The sequence below is a fragment of the Harpegnathos saltator genome, unplaced genomic scaffold (assembly GCF_003227715.2).
Source record: "Harpegnathos saltator strain DR-91 unplaced genomic scaffold, Hsal_v8.6 scaffold117, whole genome shotgun sequence".
NCBI lineage: Eukaryota > Metazoa > Arthropoda > Insecta > Hymenoptera > Formicidae > Harpegnathos > Harpegnathos saltator.
Genome location: NW_020229892.1, coordinates 962058 through 981587, shown reverse-complemented (window position 1 = coordinate 981587; position 19530 = coordinate 962058). Strand labels below are relative to the sequence as shown.

At 47.0% G+C, this 19530-nt stretch overlaps 1 protein-coding gene across 13 annotated transcripts in view; it reads right to left on the bottom strand.

Annotated features, from left to right (window-relative positions):
* Positions 1-418: 418 nt before the first annotated feature.
* Positions 419-19530, bottom strand: part of sif (guanine nucleotide exchange factor still life) — a 46904-nt gene continuing 27792 nt past the window's right edge. For 9 of the 13 annotated variants that reach the window (XM_025303914.1, XM_025303918.1, XM_025303909.1 and 6 more), the window contains exons 13-30: positions 18070-18215; positions 17388-17655; positions 14451-14594; positions 13412-13594; positions 12012-12284; positions 11740-11910; positions 10871-11057; positions 9331-9597; positions 8920-9200; positions 8613-8807; positions 8296-8404; positions 7526-7705; positions 7309-7427; positions 6767-6943; positions 6481-6668; positions 5021-5421; positions 4487-4708; positions 419-3967 (exon numbers count right to left, since the gene is read on the bottom strand). In XM_025303914.1, coding sequence (XP_025159699.1) covers positions 3789-3967; positions 4487-4708; positions 5021-5421; positions 6481-6668; positions 6767-6943; positions 7309-7427; positions 7526-7705; positions 8296-8404; positions 8613-8807; positions 8920-9200; positions 9331-9597; positions 10871-11057; positions 11740-11910; positions 12012-12284; positions 13412-13594; positions 14451-14594; positions 17388-17655; positions 18070-18215 — 3690 coding nt within the window. In that variant the 3' untranslated portion in view covers positions 419-3788. The remainder of the gene's footprint in view (positions 3968-4486; positions 4709-5020; positions 5422-6480; positions 6669-6766; positions 6944-7308; positions 7428-7525; positions 7706-8295; positions 8405-8612; positions 8808-8919; positions 9201-9330; positions 9598-10870; positions 11058-11739; positions 11911-12011; positions 12285-13411; positions 13595-14450; positions 14595-17387; positions 17656-18069; positions 18216-19530) is intronic. The other 4 variants (XM_019844958.2, XM_025303957.1, XM_025303941.1 and 1 more) reach the window with 3 other exon arrangements.

Here is a 19530-nt window from a genome sequence, read left to right as displayed (position 1 = left end):
TTTCCGGTGCCGATACCGTCGATGCCCCTCTCGATACCGTTCGTCGTCCCTAATCGATACGTTTTAAAGTCAAGTGTGCGCGCCTCTCGTCTCCCGTCTCCACGTGCCACCCTCGCGCGTTTCTCTCTCTCTCTCTCTCTCTCTCTCTCTCTCTCTCTCTCTCTCTCTCTCTCTCTCTCTCTCTCTCTCTCTCTCTCTCTCTCTCTCTGTGTTTATCGTCCAGCGCATTATACATTTAATCACGACCTCGGATGCATCTCATTGTTACGCCGACGCATTTCAACCTCGCAACTTCGGTCTCGAGCACTCTGACCATCTCTCCCTCTCTTTCTCTCTCTCTCTCTCTCTCTCTTTCCCTCTCTCTCTCTCTCTCTCCTCTCTCTCTCTCTCTCTCTCTCTCTCTCTCTCTCTCTCTCTCTCTCTCTCTCTCTCTCTCTCTTCCGCGTTCTTTTTCACTCTTTTTCGCACATGCACTCGCACATACACACATTCTCCCTTCTTCTCTCTCTCTCTCTCTCTCCTTATTTATTTTTTATTCGGCCATTCTCACTCTCTTTTGTATCTTAAGTAACGTTAAAAATAAAGTCTGCTATGTTGGCGAGGATGCTCGACCCTGAAAACAGGTTTAACACGCGGCGGAACGTTTTCTCTTCTTTTTTTTTGTAGGGGGGAGGAACCGTGGACGACGTACAATGCAATTCACAAACCCACCCTCGCTCTCACACACATAATATTCCCGTATGTATAATATGTATACATATATGTTTTCTGCGTACACGCGACCGCCGTGCGTACGCGCGTACGTGTGTGTGTATATATATATATATATATATATATATATTTATATATATATATATACACACGACACGTTTTTTTCTTTTTTTTGTGTTATCTTAATTGATTCTCTTTAATCGCTAAAACTTACTCGCTACGCGCTTATTTTCGCTTCTTCGTTTATAACGCGGATCTTTAGTCTTCTCTGTCTGTTGGCTGTCTGCCTGTCATCCGACGATCGTCAATGATGCATCGCGACGGTTTCATATAATAAAAAAATGGGGATGGAATGGGGGTATATATTGTTGGTGTTTGTATGCTCTCTGTGTAATGTCTGTATATACTGATGTGTAGGAGAAATGATGAGAAGCAATGCATCGCGCTCGATCGTGATCGATAATACAATGACGATAATATCATTGTTACATTATATACAGAGTATCGATTATCTCTGGATTGTCGCGCCGCCGTCCACGCGAAATGAATCGTGAGGATGGTGATCCAGGTAGCCTCGATTACAGGAAACTCTAAAGAGGGGGGACCGGATCGCGATCTGTAATCCGGCGATCTATTTGAAGATCGACGCTACATATCGCTGAGTGATGTTAAATTGTGTATATCGAAGAGGATCGTTTCGGCGACGATTAGTCCCGTCCTCTCTGGAACTCCCAGGTACGTTGCACCAATAACCTCGATCACTCGATCTCGCCTTAGTCGCGCTTCTCTCACAAGGGGGAAATCTGGAGGTATCTCTTGCTATAATTACTAATTTTGACGGGTCTATCATTTATACAGATAAATCAAATCTAAGATTCGTATTTTCTCTTTTTTTTTTTTTTTTTATAAATGCTGTCTCATAATATTTCATTACGAACGAGCATCCTTGAAATCGTGAAGTGTACGGAGAAAATATTTTACACAAAATTTTAAGATATTCGATGTACTTTATGGTTATGAAATCTTTCGAGAACTTGATAGTTCTCGGTATTTCCTTTTATTTTTTCAACATCTCATTTTTGCGAATTTTTGCGAATATCAATACGTTTCTAACGACAAATATCACAGATAATTTTACATCAAATTCAATCATATATAATGCAATTATTTTCTGAGCTTGCCTTCTTAAAATACGAGTCGTAAATTCTGTGCTCTAAGTGGATGCAGACGCGTCACGGTCAGACACGCGGGTCTGATGCAGACGCGTCTGCAACTACTTAGAGCGCGGTTCTCACAACTTGCCTCAAGACTGCAATCTCACAAAATAATCTTTTTACACACGATTGAATTTAGAGAGAAGAGAGCATAAAATTATCTTTAATTCTTGTGTCTTTTCCAAAAATTTTTTAATTTTTAAGACAATACTTCAGACTTTCCCCCATTTGATTCTTCGCGGCTTCAGCGTCGCGTCACAAACTTAAAAATCCGTTTTACGACAATATTTTATTGACGGTGTAACTGTTCACAACGTTAATGTAAGATTAATTATAAAAAAAAATTATGAACATTAAAAAGAAAGAATAAGATAAAAAATAGAAGTGGGAAATTTGCACTTGCGGAAGGTTTGTACATCAATCGTCGATATTAGACATACATGTTAGATAGCAATCTGCAACAACGTTACGCAATAATAACTGTGTTAGGTAATAATAACTATCTTATAATTAGAATATCGTCCCGAGCAGCAAGTGCAAATTTAATCGACGGGGTTGATTGGTGCAACCGACTGCACTTCCTTTTATCGCGTGGCGATTAAATTAAATGACGTGAGAAACGAGGCGTACGACGTGCGTCTCAGGCAAACGAGGTTACACCATTTGCTAATCGAGTCTCGGAAATGAAATTCCCCATCGTCCCCCGGCGGCGATTCTCTCGCGATCGACGCGACGATCATCGGCGATCGATCATTCACTAAAGATTTCTTTCGTTTGTCTGTTTCAGAAACCAGTGATCTGCTCGGTGTCACGTCTCCTTCAGAATCGTTCACGCTATGATTGTCAAAATCAAAACTATCGACTAATGAGCCCGACGACATTCTCTACCTCTGTCCGAGAAAAAGGTACGTTCTTCTTTTTCTCGCGTAAACGTCGGAATAAAATATACTTCTACCTCTGAGGAAGGTAATAACCTTCGCTATTCGCGCGAACAAAACGTCCGCGGAGTAGAACAAGGATATCTGTAATCGACACGATAAGATCACGAAGCGAACCGACACCGAGCAGATGTGAGCATTAGCACACACGGTTTAGGATTGCTGACAATCTAATAAATATCCAACGGGAGGAAAATAACCGTCTCGACTAAATTGCGATTAGAGCGGAAATTATTTATGGATTTATATATGTTCTCCTTTCATTGGCGTCAAATCAAGGCTTCTCCATGCTGCGAAATATTATTCTCCCGTTGGATACACATTAGACGCTTTTATCAGCTTCAAACGGGGCGAGAGAGTCACTGTTTCTGTTTGCTTCTCATCGAAAACTATTCGCAGACAATTAGGTGAAAGTTCGCTCGAGCTTCTCGCTGTTGGCTCTTGAACAAGCACACATACAACACATACACACACACACACATACACACACGCAAACTCACACATACAAGTGCGCGTAAGCTCGCACGGGGTGGTTCCCGTCGGAAGACGAAAACGAGGAAGAGAGCGAAGGGAGAAAGTGCAGTCTTGGCGAATTTCCGCGCGGGCGGCGGACGCGCGTCTCGCGTATCGGCATCGTGATAATCGTAATTATCGGACAATTATCTCTGTGTGTTTCGTTCAGTGGTTGTGATGGTGATGGTAATGGTGATGGTGTTGGTGGTGGTGGTAGTGTTGGTGGTGGCGTTTAATTGTGGTGCTTTTCTGGTAATGGTGACGGTGGTGTTGGTGATGGTTGTGGTTGTTGTTGTTGTTGTTGTGGTTGTTGTTGTTGTTGTTGTTGTTGTTGTTGTTGTTGTTGTTGTGTGGTGGCGGAACTTAACGATATTTTTACCTCGTTAGCGAGTCAGCCTCGATATTATTCAACTTAAACGTGATTATTAAAGTTAGGTTGTTGAGCACAATTGTTGATTTCTATTAGAGACTTTCGGGAGGCGCTGTGGCTCGAGCTCATGTCCGCGAACTCGCTGGCCGACTTACCCTTGCGCGGCAACGTGGTGGCCTCCCCGAGAGAGGGTAGCTCCCGTGGCTTCCAGATTGGTGAACCTGCGGGGAGAGGACATCGTGACGCGTTAGAGATCGATCTCCCGCCGCTTGTGGTATTTAGAGGAAAAAAAAAGAATTGCGAGGGCGTACAGAAATGTCGTAGTAAAAATATACACACACATATACACATTCGCAAGTTTAACAATGAATCCACTCGTACGGCAGACGGCTATCCGTCATCAGCGACACATTCAGTGCAGTGCTAAATGCTAGTCGTAAAGACGAAGTCGGAAGGAAAGATGAATCGAAAGTCGCGCGAGACTCGTAGCGATAATTTTATCGAACGTTGCAATTGCTTTTTGTTCCCTTGCGACTTTTATTACTATCAAATTATCATTGGCTGCGTGTAGTGACAAGCAACGATAATGCAATAATAATAGAAGTTGGCTGTTGATTAACAAACAGCAGACGAATGCAGGTGGACACAGAGAGATAAAACAGCCTTAATGCGGATATAGCAGCTCGGCAATCCACTTACTGCTCGTTAGATAAAAATATCGCGATAACCAGCACACTCACCGAGTTCCTTGACGGTAATGGGCTGATAGTTCTCGGGCTGATGAGAGGACTGGATCAATCTAGCCTGGCTGCCAGTGCTCCCCGCCGAGATAGTAGACGTGGTGCTCAGCGTCAGATGATTAGGTGTGCGGCCGAGATTCGTCTTCTTCTCGCCTAAAAAAGCCTGCGAGTCTTCCTCACCTTCCGACTTCGTCCCCGAATCCATTTCGACTTTTACCTCGCCTAAACCCGACAAGATAACAATACCGTTTTCAGCGCTTTCTCTTTCTTACGACGACTGTCGCGCGTCTCGCGCTCCGCAGACTCGTATCTCTTCGGACTACGAAATACGTATCCTCTCGAGCGAACGTCATTCGTTTTCCCGTAGAATTAAGTGGAAAAAGGAAACGGACCGGCGAGTCCTATTTGCTTCGTGTAAGTCGCAGATCACACGAAGGTGTTTACATATATATATATATATATATATATACAAGGAAGGTCTTTCTCTTTCTGTTGCTAGGATCGCGGTCTCTCGCAGGCTTCTCGGCCCCTTACCGGAAGTGTCACTGATGGTTTTGCTCCTGGAGCGAAACGTGGTTTGCTGCTGGACGACCGGTGGCTCTTCCTGGTCCTTGTCTTCCGAGCTCTCGTGCTCCACCGGCTGCTTGGACTGGCTGTACTTCCGCTTGTGCGAGCTGGCCAACAGCTGCTGCTTCACCGCCTTCTTCGAGAGAGTGCCGGTCGGCATCGCCACACCGTTCCCGTTTTGGCCCTGGCCCTGGCCTTGGCCGACCTGCTTGTCGAACTTCTCCACGTGGCCGGTCGACATGCGCGGCGCCATCGACATCGGCGCCTGGCTCAGGTTCTGCTTCGTCGAAGGTATGCTCATGTTTCTCACCGACTCCCGGATGATCTGCCGGATCGTCTTGAGGAACGCGTTGCGAAATTCCGTTGTGCTGCAAGCATGGGAAAAGCGCCGGCGATTTAGCACGACGACGCGCGATCGCTGAACCGTCTTTATTATTAACACGTTGACGCCGCCACGTTTGATTAATCATTGAATGTTCCTGATTGCTTTATTGATTTGATCGATTATTCATCTTTTCAATAGTCGAAATTTGAATCGTCACAGATAAATATTATAAGTGTAAAAGACGCTGCATGTATTTTCTTAACTCGTTCATATTAGCTTTCTACCAGCTATATGAATATATATAATTAATTTGTCATGTGCAATTTTGTAATTACGTTTCGTAGGTGAATTAATGAGAAGCGATAACATTACAGCGCCGACATCACTCATGATCCCTGTGGCAGTCAACGTGTTAATAAAAGTTTACCGAGAGTCAAACAAATGAACGAACGAGCGAACGAGCAAGCGAGCGAACGAACGAACGAACGAACGAACGAACGAACGGACAGAGCCTTGGTCTAAATAGTGCTGTTCATGATTGACATTAGCGATGGAAATTCGCGGGAAAAACCGTCGGATCGATATTTCGTGTTGCCTCGAGAAGAATGCGAAAAGTATGGCGGAACGCCGAGAGGGCGAGGAAAATTCGATTAAAGTAAACTCGATCGCGAGTTAAACAACGGGTAATCAGATTTATTTGCAATTTGTTTCCGAGACTCGTCAATTTTCACACCCGGTGGATGATGGGGCCGCGATAAAATGATGTTAGCCACGTAATCAATGGCAATCAGACACGCATCGACCACCGATCGATCGCCGCGCGAATCGGGGTCAATTTGTTTCAACACGCTATAATGTCGCATCCCGATCATCGATGAGTATGTTTCTCGCTGTGTCGGACAAATCGGAAGGTATCTGCGGACAGAGCGAATCTCATGCAACACTCGCAGCGCGAACGACTCTGCGATTTTAACGCGACGTTAACGCGATTTTGAAGGAATCTGCCGTTAGGCTCGCGAAAAAAAGCATGGGGATTTTTCGTTCGGCGATAACGAGCCGATCGGACTCGCTCTAAAGCACGATCCGAGCGCCCGGGAAGTACCTGTTGGACAGCACGTATACTTTCTCCGATCTCCTCTGTAATTGACTTCTCAGATGAATCAGTTCCCACAGGAAGTGGGACTCCATGTCCTTGGCCGAGCTGGCTCTGACTTGGACCTCTGTTACCGGGATCAGCACCTGGTAACGGATAATCTCCACCTCGCTGGAGTTGGCCTTGGTCGAGACACCCTGAGGAGCGCAAAGCAGAGGAGGAAACTCTTGAGTGTCGTCGCGATCACCCTCCTCTCTCTTCCTCCGGTGATGCGGTATAACGCGCGAATGCTCACCATGAGTTTCTTCTTCTGCCTCAGTCTCTCCTTGCACAGGAACACGACGGCCGATTTAAACACGAAGCACATCGCGTGCAGCTCGAGACCCTTCTTGATCTTGCCGAGGAAGTCGGAGATATTGAGCCACTCGACACCGCCGTAATACAAAAGATCGCCCGGGCTCAAGTCGATCGGCTGTCGGCAGATTAACGCGTGAGTAAAGTCGTCCAATTAACGCGCAACTGACGACAACGGGATTGGTTATTTCGCGCGGAAATATCCGTTTGAATTATACGCGTCGACATTGTGCAACTAGCAAGTATAAACAGATACTCGATGAAGCAGTAATGTAATGATAATAATAATAATAATAATAATAATAATAATAATAATAATTATCATTATCATTATCATTATCATTATCATCATTATCATTATTATTATTATTATTATTATTATTATTATTATTATTATCGCGCACATTAACGGGTTCTCCGAAAGTAAATTTGCGCGGAATAATTCGCGCAACACGCGTCCGCCACTCGTCGCGAACGGCTCACCTGTTTGCAGGACTTTTGGTGTTGCCTGAACAGGTGGTCGAAAATAGCGCCGTACTCCTCGTGGATTCTCTGCATCTCGTTTATGTGCTCCGCCACCTTCTCCATGCCTTTGAGCGCCTCTGCAATTAGTAAGACGTGCACGTGAACGCGATTAGGTGATTGACGACACTCAGTTCATTGTTATCGGGGATCGCGCGTTATCGTCGCCTTTAATTACCAATTAGGTGTTGGTGTTCTTCGCTTCGTTCGTCGGTGAGATTCCTAAGCTGCTGCAGCAGCAACGGATACTTGAGTATTCTTTGTATAGGTTTTATCAAGTACGATTCTAAGGTCGACGAGTGTTGCTGCCGGGGATTTCTCGCTTGCAGGAACTCTTGTAAAGCTTGATTTCCCTCGTCTGAAATTGTCAATTAGTCGCGATCGTTATCGGGGAGATTGCGTCGCGCTTCGTCGAGTTGGCCGAGTAATGGCCAACGCGGAAAACGACTTTGGTGAGGGAGCGAGAGCAAGAGAGAGAGAGAGAGAGAGAGTTACGAGCAGTCGCTGAAAATGGGCGACTACGCTATAATTATGTACTTTGTCGGTGCGTCCCGAAGGGAGCAGAACGAGATTTCCGCGAAATAATGGACACGCGGCAGGAGCGGCGAAATAATCTTGCTGAATGTTTAACGTCGCGGTCTCCGTTTCGGCAGTCGCGAGAACGTCACCAGTTCGCAACTGGAAGGTTAACGTGAATAATACATCGCGGAACTTTCCAGGAAACACATATTTGCAGATTGGTATCCACCTCCTCCCCCCCCCCTCCACGACCGAAGTTGGACGGTTATTCTTGACAATGAATTATCGATCGGCCGAAGGATCAGATACGTTGACGAGAACGAGGAAACGAAGGTCACCCCTCTTTCCCCGATATCTCTCTCTCTCTCCCTCTCTCTCTCTTTCCCTCTCGCGAAAAAGGACGAGTATGCCGAGTGAGGCGAGACTTACTTGGATGTAAAACTTTTTGAGCCTTCGAGTGACTGGCGCAAAACGAGCTGTATAGCTTGAAGTGATTTACGTAATATAAGAAGGCACTTCCAATGGAAAACAGGACTCCCTGCAACAACGATGAAACTATTGCTTTCCAATCAATGCATCGCATCGGTGTAATTCGTGCAGAAACGATGCGCATCGTTTCTGCACGAGAAAAGCGAGGAAATGGTCGCGAGTGTATCTGATAATTTCACCACGATACGTTCGCGTGTCCGTTCGGCAGAAAACGAGCGAGAAATTCCAAGATATCGATGAGCACGAGAGGCACACACCTTAAATTGACTCGGATGGTCAAAGCTGTTGAAATGGGCCTCCATCTCGATGGCGTGATCGAGATTCTGCAGGAACTGTCGTTGAAACGTGACGATCTCCTGAATATTACCAAACAACGCGTTGATCTCCGCGTTCGACAGGAAGGTCTCGCGTTTAAGGGGTTCCAAGTAGTTCTCCAGCAGATTATTTAAATTCTGGAAGGACGAGAGAGCGGGAAGTAAACGAGCGCGTTACGAGTCATCCCGTCATCGGGCAACGTCGGATGTGTGACGGTCGATGAGCGGTCGAGAACGGACGCTCGCTTACCTTTACGTAAGTCCGTTCAGTCTCAATCAGTTCTAAAATCACTTTCTTCAGCTTCTCAGCGTCGCTAAGCTGCCGGCTCGGTGTGAGCGCTTGCGAGTGGGAGCTGACGACGCTCCCGGTGGGACTCGACTTCCGGGTCTCACCGGGCGACCGGCAGATCCCCGTCACTTGCTCGGCAGTCTTCAGAAGGTTTTCGATCTCGAAGGAGTTCGTGCGCGAGGTCTGTTTGCTGTTGTCCATGTGACCGCTCGACGTGCACTCCTGCATGATGTTCTCCTTGCCTGCGATCATATCGCGAGTTCCGCGAGATGAGAGATTTCGATCCTCGACATCGAGTCGGTGAAGAATTACGCGAAATGCACGCGGGAAGCAGGAGAAATGAGGAGAAAGAAGGAAAACGTAAACACTCACTCCAGCCGGGAGCTGGCACGATCAGACCGGAGATCATTTCCTCGCTGATGACCGGCGGGTCGGAGGGCGGCGGCGGGCAGACTAAGCTCTCGATTATGTCGTCGGTGACTCGCATAATGCCCGTGAGATCCGGAGGCTCCGTCCTGGAGGATCGCATCATCATACAGAGACCCACCTCCTCCTGCAGGACGCTCTCCAAGTACATCATATCCAAGTCGCTCACGATGGCGCCGTTGATTACCATAATCTCGTCGCCCTTAATGATTCCTGCAAGAGACGAGTCGCGCCGGGCGACAATGAGCACTCTCGTGAGAAGCCTCTCGTCGGATGAGCGGGTTGGGAAAAAGAGGAGGAACTTTCGTACGCTTGTTCGAACAAGTGCTCGCCGCTCGAATAACAACGTCAGATCGAGGTAATTGAAGGAGGCAAGCGCGATCGACGATTGTTTGCGTGGCTTTACCGATGCGCATCGATGCACACTGTGCGATCGCTGAGCTTTAACGTGGACGATTCTACGATCGGCTGGAACGTGTCCGAGAGGGAAAAAAGAAGCAAGATCGTACCGTGCTCTCTTCGCGTGTAACTTGGAGGTAACTTTCTCAATGTCAAGTTTCAACGACATCGCACGCGTCTGTGGAAACTGTTGACGAAGACGAACACCAACCGCTCGGCTCGGTATCTTTCGCAACTATAATCAAAGTCGCTCCTTCGGCCAGGCTTAACGTGCTCAACGAGCGAGCCGCCAGGTAAATTTAGTCATCACACGCGGAATGGCGGCGCTAAATACCATGTTGATTTGTTCGCGCCTGCGGCTCTAAGGCCTTCCCACCCTCCACCCCCGCCCGCCCTGCGTGATACACGCATATATAAAATTAATATATACACGTATATGTGTATGTTCACACACACACACACACATACACATATATATCTTTTTTTATGCACATTACGCGTGCTTCATTTAAGCGTGAGCACGAGACTTTGCTCAACGAGCGAGCAACAAGGCGCGGAAAATCGATGACTTTTCAATGGCGTCCTTGCGCGTCCTGGCGCTGACACGGTCTAAAAAATTAATACGGCCGGCTGCGAGACCTCGTGGCGGATCTCGCCTTTCGAGATCCGCAAGACGTTATTCGCGAGCGAGCGGGCAATGGCTGGCCGATATCGTAATTCCGCATCGCGGTATCTATTTTCTATTTTCCGCTTCAATCTGTCTCGGCATTGAGTGTCCTGTCGGACGCAAATCCATCGTATTGGGTTTACCGTGAAATTTATCCGTACAGCTTTTTGCACGCAGTGACAAGAACAGAGGAACAAACTACCCGATGCGTGCAACCGATACGTTATTACCTCGAAGTTAACGAGAACGGTTAATCGTTTGCGCAAAATGTCAATAGTGTTTGAGAGAGATAATGAAAGCGAAAATAGAATCGTGAATAAATAGTGAGGAGAAAAAAACCTTGTAACGATCGAAAACTTGTAGTCACGCGCGAGGGACGTTTATTTTAGTTGCGCGTCGTCCTAGATAAGGGATGCTTACCGTTTTGCATGGCGACGCTCTTGTCTTCCACTCTACTAACGTAGCAGCAGAGCTCGTCCTGCCTGTCGGAGTTTTCTATGAGCTCCGCCTCGACGGAGAAGCCCCACATTTGCTCTAAAGTGTTTCTTTGCAATTCCACTTGATATAAAATCTTGGCACAGACTTCCACGATTTCGTGCGTATGCAACTGCGCGCAAAGCGAAACACAGAGCGGAGTTATGTCGTTGATTAATTCAACATCGCGAGAGGTCTAATCAACACCAACGAAAGAGGATGTTTGGATGTATGGTATACTTTGTGACTGTACGTTTAGATTTTTCAAAAATTTTATATTTGTCAACATGCCTTCGTTTCTCGTTGCAATTTTAAGAGATATTAATATTCGTTTAAAAAGAAAAGTCAAAGATAATTTTATGCCAGATCTAATCAAACGAATAATATAACAAATCGGATATGTAACAAAATTATTTTTTAAGGCTATATTTGCAGTATACGAGTCGCAAGTACACGCCGCGCTCCAAGTAGACGCGGACACGCCGCGGTCAGACAGACGTAGCGGGTCTGCAGCCACTTATAGCGCCGCGCGTTCGCAGTTCGTATCCTAAAAATAGAACCGCGCAAAGTAATTTTATTACATACACAGTTGAATTCGACGTGACACTCTCTTTACACTGAACAGGCACTTCCAGACTCCTCCCTTGCGCAAGCCTGGAAACTCGTTGTCTCTAATCATTTTCTCGACTCTCCCGCAATTCCTGTTAAACTTGATGTAATCTGATGATTACTGTAATTGTTGCGTAAACGCGTGTGAAGCGATGATAACGTCACGCCACCACACTCCCTGCGATCTCCGCGGTGTCGTTACTTACATATGTTTCTATCAAATCAGTCCTATGTGGCACAAAGTAGTTGTGGTCCTCCATGTCCCGGCGCTTCTTCACGCGCACAAAGTGTTCCATCGGGTTGAGGCTCTTCCTGGTGCACGCGCTCGCCAAGAACTCCTCCACGGTCATCGCGTCGCGCAGGAACACCGACACGAGCTGCAACAGCGAGCGGGAAAATACACCGGGTCGTTTGACACGTACTTATCGGGTGCTCTAAAGCGTCACGTAACGCTAACGGTATCTCAGTCTCTACTCACCCGATGTGCCGATCGTACCTGATTTTCCGGCACGGACACCTTCACGCTCTTCTCCTCGTCCCTGGACGAGATCTGCAGGGAGCGTCTGCTCGAGCCGCTGTTCGACCTCGACAGAAGCGGCGGCCTCCGCTTGGTCGCCCCGCGGCCCGCCAGCAGGTTGTTCAGCAAGGATGGACTACGCGCGCAGATGAACGCGTGGAAGGACGACACGGTGAATACGCCGAGCTTGTTCAGCGTCTGCTTCGTGGCGCGCGACACGTGCGTCAGTAGACTCTGAAGGACAAGAAGCGAGAAACGCGGCGCGTTTAACGTCGTCGCTCGACCTCTCGTCGTCGGTGGCCTTGAATGATCGCGGAGGGAAATAGAGCGAACGCCCTGTCTCTCCCTGTCTCGTTCTTTCAGCGGCGCTGAAATATCGTCCTCTCGCGATGAGACGTCGCGCATTAATTCTCAGTCTCGCTATCTCGCGGAGCTGGAGCTACCGAGCCGAGACCTTCGACGTCCTCGCGATCGCGAGAACGTCGATTTATCGGAGCCTCTTGTTCTCACCCTCTCATGCGCCTCCTCACCCATCCGCCCACCCATCCGTCCGACGATCGATATCGCCCCGTTGCAGCAGCGGCGAATGGCGCAAATCAGATGCTCGCTACGGATGCAGATGGATCCCTAATGAATCCCTGATCGCGCGCCGGCCGCGCGCGCGAGGGAGACGATTTTTCAGACAATCCGCGGCGACCCGCCGCGGCCGGGACAATACGTCGAGATTGCGGCGCGTAACGTCGTTTGCCGAGAGGACGCGCGGCTTTTCCGCGCTTTCCGGCGGGAAAGCTGGAGACGCATCGGACGCGTCTCCAGCGTGGCTTGATCGGAAGCTCCTTGGCTCCGACCACCGCAGAGTACAGCTTGTCTCCAACGTAGTCTGGAAATTTTCTTCTCGACGCCCGCGCGCCGTCTGGTTCGAAGTGAGTCCGTCGATGAGAGAACTGACCTTTAGGAAATCTAGCTCTTCGCTGCTCTTCACCTCATACAAATATACGAATATAGATAAATAATGAATAAATAAAGGAAGCAAGTTCTCTCACGAGAGATCGTCGGCTGTGCGACCAAACTGCGTCCATCCAAACCGCATCGAAAGCAACAGGCTAATCCCGCAGCGTTTTAACGCATGCGCTATCATTGTCACACATCCCATAATAGCTGCATGCAAAACGACGCTTAACGACGTCCGCGTTGAAAGTTACAAGCGTACGTCGTCTGTGTGTTACCAAGTTGACGAAAGTATCCGAAGCGGTATTTCCCGCGGCCGAAAAGATTTCGCACACTCGTGCGATGATCGCCGGACGCGGCAATGCGCTCCTTATGTCGCGCCGACTTTCGTCGTTCAAACAGACGCCACTCACCTTCGGATTGGGCAGCTCGCCGCTCTGCAAACTGGCCATGTAACACCGCAAGCGGAATTGCTCGCAGTGCAGCCGCTCCAAATTCTCCTCCCACTGCACGATTTGATTGTTAATTTGCTGCTTGGTGTCGACATCGGAAACCACCGATTGCTGAAGGTCCGCCATGTGTTTCATTTTGTAGTCCTGCGGGCATCCGGTGTGTATACCGGTATCGATTACTGGCTCGTTTTACCGTCGTCACGAACACGCCGTCCGCGGATCGGATCCGATCGGATCCGCCGTGTGTGTGTCTGTGACGAGGAAAAGCTTCTTCGCGATTCGAAGGAATTATTGGGTTGGCAACTAAGTGATTGCGGATTTTAAATAAGAATGAAAATTCAAAATTTTTAATTTGCTTTTTTAAATTTTTTTCAATGCATGTATGCGATACATTGAGCTTCTCTGCAATATCACGTGTTGTGCTATGACGATCTGAATCGATAATGGCCTTGATATGGGTCTCATCGACTTCAACTGGGCGGCCAGATCGTTGAGCATTTTTCAATGAAAAATCACCAGAACGAAATCTGGCAAACTAATTTTGACACTGCCTTTCTTTCAAGGCTTCATTCCCATATACGGCACATAACTTCTTGTGTGCTTGCGATGCGTTCTTGCCTTTTCGGAAATAACACAATAAAATATGTCTGAAGTGCACGTCTTGCTCTTCCATTTTTAAATTGGGATAAAAACAAAACTAAAGAACTAATCGATATAATTTTTGTACTAAATGAAAGGTAGAAGTCCAAACAATAAGAAAAAAATATAGGTTAGGTACTTTGAACACGTTAACGAAACAAAAGAAAGTGTAAAATCCATCTGTCGACAAAATCCGCAATCACTTAGTTGCCAGCCCAATAGTTGGAGGCAAGGTCGACGCGGCGCGACAAGGTGTCTCGCCTCGTCTACGGCTGTTAGAAAATCGAGCCGAGGTGGTGGTCCCAGGATCGCGCGTCGACCGCGTGCGCGCGCGAATGAAGTTCCTTTACGATACACGTACCGATTCAATCGCTTTCTCCAGACGGATGATCTCCTCCTGCAGCAAATGCAGCGTGCCGGTCTTGCCGCGATGGCGCGCGAACGCAGCGGCGCATGCCGAATGAATGCTGTTCACCCAATTCTCCAGCTCCACCTGACACGGCGCCTGCAAATAGGACAACACGCAAAACGATCGCCACGTTTCTTCTCGTCCTGAGGCGACCTGAAGGATTCGAAGCGATCGATCGTCGCGAAATACGCGATAATATGCATTTTCGTATTCTCGAGTTTATTTATAATCTGCGAGCTCGATTTGTTCAACAAAACTCGTGAATCTTGTATCTTGAAGGAGATATTTTTGGCTCATCGTTGCCTCTTTCTCGCGACTTCCCGATTGGCTATCTCGATCTCGACATGAGTTGTCGATATTTACTTTGAAAGTTATAGCGGGCGGGAAATTATTATTATTATCATAGTTATTATTATTGTTATTATTGTTTTTATTATTTATGCCATTATTATTATTGATGCCATTGCCGACAAGAATTTTGTATTTTGACAATTTGAACGGAGGGGAAGGGGAAATAAAAAATATCGTAAAATAATATACAATGCTGAAATTCCGGCACGGAACGTTTAAATCAACAAATAAATAACAGTGTCCTCTAAAGTCTGTCTTATTGGCTGGACGTCACGTGACTCTGAGAACAATAACATACAGACGCACGGAACTGCCGAGCGGCAGTCAGTCCTTGCGCGGATATACAAATCGAAAGACGTCTCGCGTGACAACCAGAATTTTCCGAACCGTAAACGGCATGTGAGACGCGTATTATATTATTTCACGCGCGTAATTATAGCACTAACATCGTGTTGTGCAATTTTTATCGGTTTGAAAAAGAACTTGATTTTGTAAACGGATGACCGAACCTGATGACGCAGACGTTTGTCGGTGTAACTAACTAGCAAAACTCGCTTTTTGTTTTAAATTTAATGGGCGCAAGGTGGATGTGCGATTCCTGGCAGTGCGATGCAGTTTCGGATGCCGGAAGATTCGGTTCGGGCCAAGCAAGATCGGCTCGAAGGTAAGATTATATTTTCAAGTACTCTTGAATTGGATTCTTCATAGTTGTCTGGACAAAAATTGTTAAATCCAGACGATCAGAAATATTTGACATGATTGCGTAGCCACGTATTTTTCTCGTTGAGCAATTGATCGACGTATCGAATCAGCGGTGTTATATTCTTTGTTTCAGATTTGTAGCAGAATGTGGCCGATCCTGAGCTTCTGGTTTCGGTGAGTTGGAAAGAAAGATTTACGGTGGTGAGTTTATTGGCGGTTGATCATTATGCAAAAATCAATGCGATTTGTCTAAATTGCAAACTTCTGCAATGTACATTGAGAGAAAAGATAATTGGGCCCGTTGCAAATTATAGTCGTTTTCAGTCAGGGATTAGTTACATTCTTTTCCTGTTTTAAGAAAAACTACTTGCTATGAAAATGGACTCGCCGATTTACAACTACTTTAGATGCGAGAATACTCGCAAGTACACCAAAGACTTTTTTCTCTCAGTGTAGGGATTTGCGTGTGTTTGTGCTGTTCACTGAAATATACTGCTTGAAACATTATCAGGGGATTTTTTTTTCAAATAATTATTTTATATACCACAGATACATTAAAGAAATATTCCAATATAAATCTTCAATGCTCGTTTCTTACAGATTTTAAGTATTTTTATTAGATTCTTTTTATTCAAGATACAAAATTTCCGAGCAGAATTATTTATACGATATAATCCCCTAATTATTTCAAGCAGCTTAAAAAGCGCGTCAGAACTTGCGTGCCAGAGTTTGCGTACGAAAATTGCGCTACCACACGCGGAATTCGCGATTATTTGGCTCGTGATAAATTTTCTAGTCGTCGCGATCATCAATTTTGCACATTTTTGCGCGCGTAACAAATTTCAATGATATGCCAATGAAAATTGAGGGCATAGTTTAAAATCGCGATTAATAGTTACAATTCTCGCGAAACTAAATATTTCCTTTCCTCTTTCCCGACTTTACCGCGGAAAAACGTCGTTATCTTCGATTCGCTATTTTTCACACGCGATTCGCCAGTACATTCGCGATTCCCGAAACGCTACAATTTATCACGTGCTCTTTCGTCCGATATCTTTCGAACGTCGCACGATATTATCGCGCTCGATATTATCGAGCTGCGGTGCAGTGAAGTGAACTAAAGTGAGTGAAATGCGACTGTGGGAGCCCGATGACTGGCCGATGACTGCAGCAGGACCCTGCGGTGGCCGCAGCTGGATCTGGACCTAGACATTTCGATTGGCTGGACGTCGTAGAACATCGCATAATGGGGTGATGTACCATATGCTCATACATTATGCAGCGCATGTAGATGAATCGCATTGGTCGCCGATGACAAAGGTCACCGAGCGAAGAATGACAATGCGCGATCGCTCAGAAAGAATAGAGGGATCCGCGCGTTTCTAGTTTCTAGTCATCAAAAGTTGGCCGTATCGCGCGGCCGAGATACCGAGCTACCGAGCTACAGTCCGTGCATAAGACGAGGACTTTAATTAAATACAACCAGTTGAGTCGGCGATCCTGGCGCGGTTAATGCACCGATTGGTGAGCAGGAGGAGGCAGGAAAGAGAGGGGGGTGGGGGAGCGCAGGCGATGAAACCGAGCCGAAATAATTATACCGCCCCCCTCGCTTCCCGATAATTCGCCGTGTACTTTACACCGCGGTCTAACTTGAAGTTTAATTGGCGTATTATTTGCGATGATATTCAAGTGCTAATTGAGAAGCCGACTTGCTGACATGCGAGAGCTTCGAGTCGATTGACGACTGCTTGCTCCGCCTTTCACCTTTCACCTTTCCGCGAGAGTTCGATTTGCCCGGTGTGATTTCATAGAGATTGTGAGCTACGACGGCCTCACCTGGAAGAGATACGCGTCCCCGAACGCCGTGCTCAGGCAGAATATATAGTCCCGTTTGGGGTGCTCGGGGATGGGCTGCATGATCGCGCCGTCGACGATGATCAGGTGTTTCGGTGCCGCCTCCATGGCACGGCTCTCCTGGGACTCGCACGGGTAGAAGAGAAGCGTAGTGCCCTTCAGGCAAACCCAGTAACCCTTCCAGCCTCTCTTCCTGGCCAGCTCGATCTGATGCTTCTTGCGCAGTAACCACTTCTTCACGCTGAGGAATCTGGGAATCCCGAGACATCCCCCCCTTGGGATTATTCCAGTTCGTTGTCAGGGCATTTAGATTATCGAGAAAGAAATAAAAAATCACGCGAACGAGACCGCCCTCCGTATTGATCGCATCGTCGTCGTGTTCCGGCTTCGTTCTTTCGGTGACTTCAAAGTGCGCCGCTAAATAATACTCGTAAATGCGATCTTCTTCCCGTTAATTTCGTTCGTTAATTGCTGGGTGCGTAATCGCAGCGATTGCAATCCGGGGGATATCACGAAACATGGGAGATGCGGCAGAGGCCGCCTCTCTCTCGCCTGCAGCCTTCGTATTTATCGGAACACGATCTCTCGCGGAGAGATATTTATACGGGGTCTCAAGGTGCGTTATTTTTAAAGAACGAAGTACACGAGAGCGGCCATAGCGTACCCTGCCTTTCGAACTGCACCGGTGCAGTTGAAGGAAGCTGCGGCCGTGCCGGTCTGCTTTCCTCGATAGGGCGAATTTATCACACTCTCGCCGTCGTCGTCGTCGCTTACGGCGGTAGTGAGCGACATCCTGTCGTCGTCCGACATCTGCAAAATGGTCAGTCTTAGTTGTTACTCGCGACAAATGCGTCGCGCGCGCTTATGCGAGATCGCGCTGCGAGAATCGAGACGAATAAGTATCGTATTATCGAATAGATAGCAAAAGAGAGAAAGTGGATGATGCATTTATGGAGAGACAAAGGTGCTTGGAGAGTGAGAGAGAGAGAGAGAGAGAGAGAGAGAGAGAGAGAGAGAGAGAGAGAGAGAAAACATGGTGCGATCACATCGTGAAATAGAATGATACCGACGACGTTCTAATCTAACGGATTACTGACAATGGCAAGATGCTTTACGTACACAATCGATCGCAAGAGAACAAGGAGTGAGAGAAAAAGAGAAGGTGGAAGTGCCTGGTCTATCTAAAAGTGCACATTGAGGAATTGCAATATTATCGGTCGCTCGATCGATATGTTTGCAGTACCAAATGCGATATGTCCGCTGTCCGATCTGTTTTCGCGAAACTTGTCGAGAATATCATTTGACACGATTTCATCGCAACTACGTGGCATTTGTTTGTTGATTTTGTCGAGGACATATACGGATATATATATATACATATATACTGATAAGAGACAATTTTATTCGTCAGTTCAATCGTACAAAACTATACTAGAGGTCACTAGAGAGTCTGTTGCACAACAAAGTAAAGACGCCAAGTCAAGGGCACGTTCGCATCGCAATCGGCGGATAAAAATGCAAAGGAATCGTAGTTACGGCTGTGAGAGCGCATGCTAGTTAAAGACGGCAGCTATATAATATCGATATATGCAACTTCAGCTCAAAAGCCCGTGTTTCTTCGCGCGGAATAAATCACGCCGGTTTCTCGAGAGCCAACGTCAGCGCACGAGCGCACATGCCAAGATATATCGGGTCACAACGGAATTCTCTACTTTATCATGTGAAAAAACAAAGAAAAAAAAAAAACGAAAAATCACGTGGCAGAGGCAACGTGCTTCGTCTACAACGGTGGTGCTTTCTCCGCTGCTTTCGCCGTTCGTCCGATCGTCCCTCGTCATTCTATTCATTATCTCTTTCTCCTTTTATTTTTTCTTTCACGCGACCTTCGCGCATCTCGCCGCGTTTGGAATTTCACACGGTACAATTCCTGATTCGTGCAAAAATAGATACTCGTTTCCCGCGGTATCGCGTGTTTTCCGCGGGAGCGTGCGCGTCTCGGAGCTGTCGGAGCAGTCTGCGCGCACACCTGTGATGCCTGTCGATAGCGAATGAAAATGAGATGCTATCTCGAATGGCGAGAATGATTCGCGTGCGATATTCGGTAGTAAGTATTAGTAGTAGATGA